This window comes from Pectinophora gossypiella, chromosome 3 (assembly GCF_024362695.1).
Source record: "Pectinophora gossypiella chromosome 3, ilPecGoss1.1, whole genome shotgun sequence".
Lineage (NCBI taxonomy): Eukaryota > Metazoa > Arthropoda > Insecta > Lepidoptera > Gelechiidae > Pectinophora > Pectinophora gossypiella.
In genome coordinates this window covers 16,449,232-16,461,200 of record NC_065406.1, presented here as the reverse complement: position 1 = coordinate 16,461,200, position 11,969 = coordinate 16,449,232, and the positions used below count along the sequence as shown (strand labels likewise).

At 34.6% G+C, this 11,969-nt stretch overlaps 1 protein-coding gene across 2 annotated transcripts; it reads left to right on the top strand.

The window, feature by feature from the left end:
* The first annotated feature begins 2,460 nt into the window (after positions 1-2,460).
* LOC126382162 (uncharacterized) lies at positions 2,461-3,920 on the top strand. Of its 2 annotated transcripts, XM_050031942.1 has the most exons (3): positions 2,461-2,941; positions 3,107-3,196; positions 3,476-3,920. In XM_050031942.1, coding segments are annotated over exons 1-3 (522 nt in total). In that variant the 5' UTR covers positions 2,461-2,939; the 3' UTR covers positions 3,906-3,920. The 2 variants fall into 2 exon arrangements, with proteins under 2 accessions (XP_049887899.1, XP_049887898.1); XM_050031941.1 differs by lacking the exon at positions 2,461-2,941 and having other exon boundaries at positions 3,037-3,196.
* The last annotated feature ends 8,049 nt before the right edge of the window (positions 3,921-11,969 follow it).

Below are 11,969 nucleotides of genomic sequence, written 5' to 3'. Positions count from 1 at the left end.
ACTCACAGCTCGCTCGCCCGACGAGCGAGCTGTTTCGCTTCATTTCGAAAAAAGATGATTTAGAATGCCCAATAACTGATTCGAAATTGTGGAGACCGATTGCAATTGAAAATCAACTAACCTGGTTCCAAGCTACTTTGACACTAATCTCACTATTGTATTTGAAACATAATTTTTATAACATCCAAATCACATGCTTTTGTCTAGGCCGGAGGCTCGTACCTTCCAGATTCAGATCTACTAAGCTTTGACATTATCTAGGCCGATTGCTCATGCTTGCTACAGCATCCAGATATGTCGTGGCTGTTCTGTTCTGTCTCTGTACTTGGTATCTAGACAAATTGTCCTTAGGTTTAACCTACTAAACAAATTTTCTGTATCTAGGCCGGTTGCTCGTACTTTTCCAGGTTTACAAAGCTTTGATGTGTACTGTGCTGGTTGCTCATGCCTGTAAGAATGCTATGTAGGCATACAGATACATCGAGGCTATCCCTGTACTTAGTACCTAGACACAGATTTTCTGCCTAGACCGGTAAGTAACCTTCCAGCAGGTACTGTTCCACATCGTGTACTTAAGTACCGCAACGGACAACAAGGATATATCTAAAACTCTTGTGCACTGTTTGAACACTATGAACCAAATGATCGCAAATTGCTATCTGAACTTATGAACCTGGTAGATCAAAAAGTCTTATTCTGAACAGGAATCACGAACTAAAACATTGTCATATGATTTGATTGAACGGTATCGTTTTTATGTCGCATTGTCATCTGTAGTCCTTACCGAAACAAAACGACATCATAAACTTGTAGGTAAAGAATAGGTGTCCAAGTTTTTGCTTTAACTAACAAGCGCAACGTGTTTAGAAAGTGAAGGTTCTGAATATGAATAAAGTAAATTTTCAAAATAAGAAGTAAGTATATGGATTAGACATTTTTGTAAGATATGATTTTGATTATGATATTTCCTCCTTGTTCAGCGGAGAAATGAAGTAATGATACCGCCACAATTTGAATTATAATGTAGACAGTATTCTTAAATTATATTTATATTATATATTACTATATTTAATTATTAGTATTTTAAATTTATAAGGAAACTATTATAAAAGGTGGGTTCAGATTATTATGAACATTTGTTTGGAAACAAGGTTATAACAATGCAGCAGACTCTCGAAATTGGTAGTGTGTTGGAAGTGAGAATTATCGCCCGTGGATGGATTTTGTGCGAGTTTTATGATGTTAAAATAATTGGATATGAGGAATACACTTCTATACTCCTCCCTGCTTGGCCTTTAAGGAGAAAGTTGCGTCATCTCGGTCAAATAATAAAGGCAACCGTGCTCAGAATTGACACTGACAAAAAATATGTTGACATGGTTGATAACTGCGATCGATAAGAAAGGCTATTATGATTCTTTTTATATGGTAAAAGAAAATATATGGTACTTCATGGCTTCGAAAGGTACGTTATTCATCGACGATTCATAAATAACTTTTGACTTGCAGATCCCTAATAATTATTCTCATGCAGCGACCGTTCATTTTTGCTGACAAGTTAAATGTGCTTTGTTTGTGTGTATACGTATTATCTATCTGTTTTGCTGATTGTGTTAGATGTTTGTTATGTGTGTATGTGTACAGTTGACAAAATATTTCGAAGCAGTTTACGTAACTACTTACAAAAGTCGCAAATGATAATGACTTAAATGAAGTACATGTCGTAAAATCCGACATAGGGATTGTGTCCTTTCTAACATGATGAATAATTGTTATGGGCTACATGCTGATCCCCTGTCACTGTAAGGTTCACCATATCCATCTTAGGACTTCGTATCAACAGTAGCTGCAAGTTGTCTTTGATTACTTGTGGCTCTGCCCATTCCATTAGGGATTATGGGCGTGAGTTTATGTATGTATGTAGTTATACGTATAATTGGTATAAAATATTATATTCAATATAGTTAGTTAGGTACATACACGACGTTGCTCACCTCACTATAATCTTTTGTTAAGTCCAAAAATAATCTTTAAAAATATTAGAGTAAAAAATCTGCTGTTGTTTGATTTGAAAAATACAAATGAACTATTCTGTGAACTGTACTCGGTTCCCATCAGCGGCGGTTTTATTGAATTAATGCGGTCCTATTGAAGTGTATCGTTTCAAATTACTTAGCAATAATAATTATCAAATGAAAAATGATATTTTTGTTTTCCACACTTTGCAAATTTTGCTGTGTAAGAATCAGAAATAACAAACATTTTAAATAAGTATAAAATTGTCATCACGTATGTATCCCGAAGGGGTATGCAGAGGTGGTTATAGATACCCACTTCTCGCTAGATATGTTTAATTATTGGTTACAAATAAAAAATAAATTATATCCTAAACAACAAACATATTATTATCTCTAGACACACTAAACTTTTAAAAGGATTAAATACAACGTACATACCTGACGAGAATAAAAAATACTAGGCATTTTGTCTGATGTTAAATCTTACTATTCTGCCCTAAGTTATAACCCGAAGGGTAGGTTAATGTAATAGGACGAACCTATTACCATTAACCGGGCACAAATCCTAGAAACCACGCTATATCGACTATTAATGATTAAGTCAAATCAAAATCAACATTAATGCAAACACATAAATTCTAATTTAGTGTTTTTTCTCTTATCTAGAGGTAAGTAATTAAGGTTAGAAAAATGTTGTCAACTCCTGGTGGCTGTTGTGCAACTTGCAACATTAAAAACCCTGAACTTACTCAGACCACAATATTTTTTTGACGTGATTGAATCGCTCGCGAGTGCTAAGTACTTATCTGCGTGCTCATCTACGCTCGACATCCTCAAAGTTCAGCCCTTTGCAACTCGTTGCCTACATAGCTGCAAAGACTTCACACACGCTTCACAACGAGGATTCACTGCGTTGAAATAATGTTCGTAAGTTTTACTTTCTTCCTTATTTTAAGTTTATTTTTACTTTAACTTAGACCTAATGAAAATTCAAATTTCAATTGCAGTTTTTCTTTAGTGTTCCAGTGCATTTTTAGTGTTTAAAAAAATATGATATTGAAATTAAAACTAGTTTGTTCTCTTGATAGGTCGGACTCTGAGTATGAGAAGCGGGCTAGAAGGAGCAACCCGGACATCAAACATCTGGATTCGGACGACGACACAACTGCTTCAGTGAGGTGAATATTTTATCATAGTAATTTCAATATGAGTTAGAGAGTTCTGGGCTATTGCTATAGGAATTATAATTTTGTTAAGGTGGATCATTTTCTATACCAAACTTACACGTATAGGTTTGCACAATTCACGTTTTGTTGATTATTTCAAAAGTACTTAGAAATATATTTTTTTTCTCATTTTGCGAAAGCTGCAAATTTAATTTTTATCTGCTTTTAAGTAAGAAACAAAACATTTTGTAGTTTGAGATAAGCATTTAAACCTTTCTTTTATTTCTTTAGTTCCAAGAAGAAAAAGCAGCCGAAATCAACGGCATCAAAGCGCAAGCCTTCGAGCAGCAGAGCTGCTTCGCCACCAAAAAAAGCCTTAAAGAAGACTTCTGGCTGGTGCTTGGAAAGCGACAGCGACGACGACGTGGCTCGCTACAAGAACGCTACCGAGCAGATCAAGTCGGCCTTCACCAAGCGAGTAGCCGACGGAGTTGTGCGCCGTACAGCCGATCTCACCGGCGACTTATTTGTAGAGCTAAGGCTCTACAATATCAAAGACATACGTAAGGTACAGCCGAAGGACCGGTGGGAGAAAGCGACTTTAAGCTTAAAGTATCAAGCAGATAACGACGCGCCGGAGCTGGTGCCGTTACGAGAATTTGTCCGATGCTGTAAGAAGCAATTTACAGAAGAAGGTGTTTTTTTCGCAGATAAGAAATGAAATTCGCTTTCTCACGGTTATTCACGTACCCGTACATTTAAATGCCATCTTACTTACTACTTTAATTTTAAACTTTCATGTTTTATTTTTCTAAAATTGTCTTAATTTGCTTTAGTGACTTAATGCTAGATATGTGTTTTAGGGTTCTATGAAATATAATATAAATAGTTTTGAATTCTATTAGCGCATTATAATTTACTTAATAAAAGTTAGATATCCCACGACGGAAAATATATCAATACACACACACTTCTTCTAATATTTACATAACTATCTAACAAACTAACTGAGCTGCGACTCTGCCGTTCGAATGTTCGACAAGCAAATATCTTGAACTTTAAAGGAGAAACATCTCTTTAGTTACATCTCTTTGGTTTAGTTTTAACTTTTAAATTATATTGTAATAGCTCCTTATTGTCCTCAAGATGTCTAAAGTTACCAGGTCCGTTTATTGTTCAGTTTGCGATTTATCTATAAAAAGTAAAGCTTTTTCCGCTCATTTGCGAAGTATTTTGCATAAAAATAACAGCTCTATTATAGAATGTGAAGGTATAGAAAAGATAGCCAGCGCATTTCGCAGTCGTATCGCGTCATACCGGGTTCATTGCGAGAATGAAGAAAAGTATAGAGCCAGGCCACCGATTGCGTATCTGCGCGCACTGCGCCGACGCCTGCGCGCCCTGTTAGATGCGCGTCGCGAAGCCTTTGATACTATCAAAACTAACTTTGACTTTTTTGCAGAATTCTCTTTGCCTAAAGATAATACAACCGAAACAAAGTCTTTCGCTACAGAAAACATAGTTTTGCATAAAAACTATGATTTCGATGAATTGTTTTCTAAAATTAGTCATATAATTTCTACAAAAATTGATGAATTTCAAGAGCGTGACAGCGGGTGGTCTTTCGTAGGGAATTTATATTTGGAAGTTAACATCAACAAATATAATCCATTAAGAGGTTCTGCATTTATTGATTTACCTAAAAGCATTAAATTTAGACGCGCTTGCCTTAACATACAAAATCGAGATAGCTTTTGTTTCTTGTGGTGCATTATGGCAGCGCTATTTCCTGTTAAAAATAATGCAAACAGAACATCATCTTATCCTCACTTTGATACTGTGCTTAACACCAGCAATATGTCTTTCCCGGTCGGTTTAAACGACATAAAAATATTTCAAAAGAATAATCCAAAGATCAGTGTCAATATTTACGGTCTCCAAACTACTCTAAAAAACAAAACCGAAGTAGTTGGTCCGCTCTACAAGACTGAACGAAAAAGAAAATATCATGTTAATCTTCTATTACTAGAAAACGGAACTCAGTCCCACTATTGTTTGATAAGACATTTAAGTCGATTGCTCAGAACGCAGATAACAAAACATCACGGTAAAATATTTTTTTGTGATGAGTGTATGATCTTCTTTAGCAACCAAGATAAACTTGACAAACACGTATGTAGTGGGGTCAAAACCATTTTACCAGACCAAGGCTCTATCATACAGTTCAAACATTTTGAAAGAATGCAGGATATGCCATTTGTCATTTACGCAGATTTCGAGTCTTTATTACAGCCAAATAATAATATAGAGCAGGACAAGTGCACACGCAATCTACAAAAGCATGTGCCTTCCGCATTTGGTTACTATGTTGTTTGCTCTTACGATAACTCTTTAAATCGGTATGTATCCTATCGCGGTAAGGATTGCGTCGACAAATTTCTCGAATACCTTAGAAGAGATGTATTAAAAATTTATGATATTCTTAACAATCCTGTTAAAATGCTGCCCTTGACCGATGAAGAAAAGCAAAGTTTTTCTAAGTCCCATTATTGCTACTTGTGTAACAAACTGTTATTTGAAGACAAAGTTAGGGACCACTGTCATTTAACAGGTCGCTATCGCGGTGCTGCACATTCTTACTGTAATATTCGTTTTCGTTTGCCGAAATTCATCCCCATTTTTTTTCATAATTTATCAGGCTATGACAGTCATCTGTTTATACGTGAATTAGCAGACATTGCTGGTGACATTAAAGTGATAGCCAAAACCAAAGAGAATTATATTTCTTTTACTAAATTCTTTACAATAAATCACCAAGGTCAGCAAGAGTACGTACCTGTCCGTTTTGTGGATTCTTTCAAATTTTTGGGCACCAGTTTAGAGAAATTAGCAGAAAATATAAATAAAGACGGTTTTACACACTTGGCACACTTTTATCCTGAAAATCGACAATTTAATTTATTAAGACGTAAAGGTGTTTATCCTTATGAATACATGACTAACTGGGAATCTTACGCGGAAGATAAGTTACCACCGAGAGAGTGCTTCTATAGCAGTATAAGCGACGAAGTCGTTTCTAAGTCTGATTATAATCACGCATTAGGTTATGGGATTAGTGTTGTTAACTTTCACTATATTAAATATTTCTGTAGACCAGTTCGGTGTGTACCCTTTATAAAAGTCACTTTTGTGCTTGCTTAATGCGTACTTGGTCACCAATTTGGTATTTTGCTTTTGTTTTTTTTCTTTTAACTTGTGAACTGAGGATGTTTTCTTTTATAATGTGTTCATTTTCCTTTATTTACATCTATCGGTTTAAATTTAGTAGTACGATGCACACTATTGTTATACGATGTAACAGCTAAATCTAAAATTTTCGGCACCCATTTATATTTGCCTTCTAAGCTAAATATTTATACAGTTTACTTTTTAACGTTCTGATCAATCGCTCCACTATTGAGGCCTTTTTTGTAGAAAATGTTGAATAATGTTTAATCCCATACTGCTTCATCAAATTTTGGAAAGAAGCGTTAAAAACTCCTTTCCTTGATCTGTTTGGAAAAAAGAAGGAGTGCGTGCAGAACTATCTAAAATATTTAGCAAGCTTGCACAATCATATTTTTTGCTTTTGATTTTAATGGTATAGCCCAAGAAAACTTAGAAAAAGTATCAATTACAAACCAGTATGTACTTAAAACCACTATTATAATGAGAAAAAACTTTTGCATGTCAATAAGGTCTGCTTGCCATATATTCATCGATTCCTTTAATAACTGTTGGTCGACGAGGAAAATTCCGTCTCGCAGGTTTATGTAGTTCTTCCACGATACTCTGTTTACTCATGCTGCTTTTTTTAGAGGTATTTTTGTTTGATATAGTTGCAATATTTTATCGATTTCAGGCTTATTATAATAGCTAGCTGACAAAGCTACATATAATTGTTCTTTAAACTGTTTTAAATAAGAGTCTATTTCACTTTTAACTTTCTGTTCAAATTCTTTGGTAGAATATATTTGTTTCAGTTTCGTTTCAATGTATTGTTTAGTAACTGCTTCATCATTAAATGACGGAGAAGGTAGTCCTCGTAAGCGTGTGAGCTTTAAATCAAAGTCTCCTGTATCTGATTTCACTAAAGTATCATTTAATGCTTCGAAATAATCTGATAGACGTAAACGTTTATGTACGTGATGACCAAATTTATCTATGTTCATTTTTGTGTTAACAAATGCACAAATAGAAGTCAAGCTGTACAAATTTTGTCATTATATCTTATTTTATTTAATAATATTAGCTTCACGCAATTCTTCTATAATTGAAATATTTCATTATCCAACCAGTGTTGCCAGCGTCACGGGATGCAACAAGCAATTTTAACCTTTCTACCAATTCGTTAGGATCATCCCAATAAACGAAATCTGTATTTTGATTTACTTTCTTTAACAGGGGAAGACCTCTTCCTTGTGTAAGATTTTCGGTACTTGAAAAATCTCTTTCTTTTGAATGTCTGAACAGCGGTTTTATAATACGTAAATACTTTAAACCCTTATTGCTCTTTATTGGTTTCTTTTGATCATAGTCTCTACGATGCGCGTTGGTTTCAAGCAACGCAACCTTATACGCTTGTTTCTCCTGTTCTGTAACTAATGACAGATTAGGTGGTCTTTTTTGTTAATAATTCCATAAAACCTGGAGTTTTTTCGAAATTAAGATTACCAATATGTAGACCATCTTCTTCATCTGACAATCGTGTAATACCCATCATAAGCTTTCCACGATCATATCTTTATCCAAAAGAACATCTCGTATAACATCAGATGATAAAGACCACGATGATACATTTTTAAGTGGACTTGAATCCGACTCCAATGTTTTGAATGATTCATTACTAAAATTATTATTGCCGTATGAGTCGTTGACTTGAGTACTTAGGAGTGGGGGCTTAGGAGTAGCTTCATTTAAATCATCTTCGCTCGAACAATCGTAACTACTATCGCTTTCGACTGATTCTTCTTTTTCAGTTTTAAAACTATTTTCAAAATCGTTTATATGGTCTTTCGCAGGCTTGGCTGCGATTTCCTTCAATGGTTTGGATATTGGTTCGAAAATAGTTTCTAAAATTTGTTCATTATTATTTTTAATTTTCCTCATCATCTTCACTTTTTTCTTCACTGCAGATGCAGATTTTATGATTCGTTGTTTAAGGTCTTTTCCATTTGGGATTGACTTCGGTGCTGTTCAGTTTACAAATGAAAGCTAAGATCCAATGATGTATTTAATATACCAGTTCAATCGAGAACAATAAATGTATCAAATTTCATCCTATAACACCATTATTTTTTTCACAATCTTTATTAATCACAACATAACTGTATTGTTTTTTCCATACTTTAGAACACATTTTACGAAATTGTATCCAGGACATATCAGACCCAACATGTTCGTCATATATGTGTCTTAAATTTATATCATCTTGTTTAAATAGCACAATCAGATTTGCATTGTCTCTAATAAGTTGCTTTGGGACTTTGGTATATGTTTGATTTAAGTAAAAGCAATCAATATTTTTGTGTCTTCCCATAGAAAAGTAATCTCGAATATTGTTTTGATTTTCACAGGCTACGTCGTCAAAAATTATTATGGAATTAGGCTTGGCGTGATGAGGACTCAAAATTTCTTCACTTTCAGTATAGTTTTCAAATGTTACGTTTGGTACCAATTTAATACCTTTTCTAAGAAGATATATTTTGGTTGGTAAAGAGATTTTGAATAAATATATAAGTTATCAAAACGTAAAACGTCTTCATGTAATAAAAGTCCTATTACTAAATTTGTCTTTCCACAGTTTGACGGACCACAAACTATGCATCGAATTGAATTTGGTAATAGTTTACCGTGACGGTGTACTTTAGAACCATTCGTAACAGGACAAACGTTATTTAGGTTCAAGGATTGTTTTTGTTTCATAAATTTCATCACTCGTGTGTATCTCCGGAGCGTCTGTCATGTACTAAAATCTTAAGTTGTTGACCTAAGTATATATGTTAAAATGATTCACAGTACGAAACAACACAATAAGCAAAGGTTAGTTGATTTTCAATTGCAATCGGTCTCCACAATTTCGAATCAGTTATTGGGCATTCTAAATCATCTTTTTTCGAAATGAAGCGAAAAAGCTCGCTCGTCGGGCGAGCGAGCTGTGAGTGAAATTGAGAAAAAAAGATGATTTAGAATGCCCAATAACTACCTACTTCGGTGAGAGGTTTAAGCGGGAAAGCGTAACAGACAGACAGACAGACAGACAGAGTTACTTTCGCATTTATAATATTAGTAAGGATTATGTTCCCTCGTTAAATAGTAAACAAACTAAGTGTAGGTGTTATAATTTCGTTGACGAACTGATTACCTATCCGTTTCTTTGTCTAAAATGAGTATTACCTTATTACTATGATTGATTACTGGGCTTAAAGTTCGTATAAATGTCTATCGAATTACCTCCTCAAGTTTAAAGCGTAGCTAGTCCTGTAGTACTATATTAATTATGTGGTGTAAGTAATTAGATTTTATCTGTATGTAATGTAACAGTCAGTTGAATAAAAAAACTTATACAAATCAGATCAATTAATTGGCGTAATGTGATTCTAGAAAGAGTTTTAATGTTAATAGATAGCTAGCTATAGCTATGTGTAGGTTCCTGTAGGAATGAGATATAACTGTTTAATAAAGACAGTTGCATCAAAATATTATCATAAATTCCCTAAATTATGGCGCCTACCTACCCTCTAAGTTAGAAAAGTGATCAAGTACTAACTTGAGGTCACTCAGTTTAAAAAAAAACATCGAAATCATTCCAGTAGCTATGGCGTCATGCGCTTCTTGACACGATCACGAAATCTAGATTTCCGCGGGAATGAGGTATTTTCCCGCCATAAAAAGTAGCCTGTGTCCGTGCCTAAGATCCTATCTTTAAATTAACCAAGTCTTATAAATTCCGTTCAGACGTTAAGGCGTGAATGAGGCAAACTTTTAAAACAAACAATTAAAAATCACTAACCTAGTTTTCTGTCTACTGCCTACGCCTTAAGTACGATAGCATAAATATTAATAGGCCATATCCTTTTCTAGATTACTATCTATCAGCTAACTAAATTTCATCAAAATCCGTTGAGCCGTTTAGGCATGATAGACAAAACTCCCAGCAAAAACCATAAAAAAATCACTAACTCAATTCAGTTTTCTGCCTACTTCCTACCCCCTAAGTACGATGACGTGATCAATTTGATCGTACAACCGTTTTTAGATAACCAACTATTACCTTACTAAATTTCATTAAAATCCGTTCAGCCGTTTAGACGTGAAAGAGCAAAAGTCCCAACAAAAACGACTACAAATCACTAAATCAATTTAGTTATCTGCCAACTGCCTACCCCCTAAGAACGATGGCGTGATTATTTATAGCCTATGACCATTTCTAGGTTATCATCTATCACCATACCAAATTTCATCAAAATCCGTTGAGCCGTTTAGGCGTGAAAGAGTAACAGACAGACAGACAGACAGACAGACAGAGTTACTTTCGCATTTATAATATTAGTATGGATAATTAAAATATCCCATACAAACTTTCAACCCCTATTTCAATCTCTTCGTCCCTTCTTTTCGCAATAAAAGGTATCCTATTTTCTTTCTCAGGGTCTAAAGATTGTCTGTGCCAAATTTAATCAAAATCGGTTGAGAGGTTTAAGCGGGAAAGCGTAACAGACAGACAGAGTTACTTTCGCATTTATAATATTAGTAAGGATTATTTTCCCTCGTTAAATAGTAAACAAACTAAGTGTAGGTGTTATAATTTCGTTGACGAACTGATTACCTATCCGTTTCTTTGTCTAAAATGAGTATTACCTTATTACTATGATTGATTACTGGGCTTAAAGTTCGTATAAATGTCTATCGAATTACCTCCTCAAGTTTAAAGCGTAGCTAGTCATGTAGTACTATATTAATTATGTGGTGTAAGTAATTAGATTTTATCTGTATGTAATGTAACAGTCAGTTGAATAAAAAAACTTATACAAATCAGATCAATTAATTGGCGTAATGTGATTCTAGAAAGAGTTTTAATGTTAATAGATAGCTAGCTATAGCTATGTGTAGGTTCCTGTAGGAATGAGATATAACTGTTTAATAAAGACAGTTGCATCAAAATTTTATCATAAATTCCCTAAATTATGGCGCCTACCTACCCTCTAAGTTAGAAAAGTGATCAAATAGTAACTTGAAGTCTTAGTAACACTCAGTTAAAAAAAAACATCAAAATGATTTCAGTTGCTATGGCGTCATGCGCTTCTTGACACGATCACGCTAGATTTCCGCGGGAAAGAGGCATTTTCCCGCCGTAAAAAGTAGCCTGTGTCCGTGCCTAAGATCCTATCTTTAAATTAACCAAGTCTTATAAAATTCCGTTCTTTTTACGAGTTTATAAGGACTCACGCAGTAATCAACAAATGTCATCATTCGTACTCATGGAAACCGACAAATGGGAAGCTCATTCTATATTAATGAGTCTAAGATCAAACAGCGCCGCAGGATGGGATAACATAACACCAAGTTTTCTTAAAGCAGCACACACAGACATAGTTCCTATAATAGTTCACCTTGCAAATCTGTGTTTTCAACAGGGTATTTTCCCCGATGCATTAAAAAAGGCAATTATTACGCCTGTGTATAAAAACGGAGACAGAGCCGATCCTACAAATTATAGGCCAATATCAGTTTTACCTGCCATATC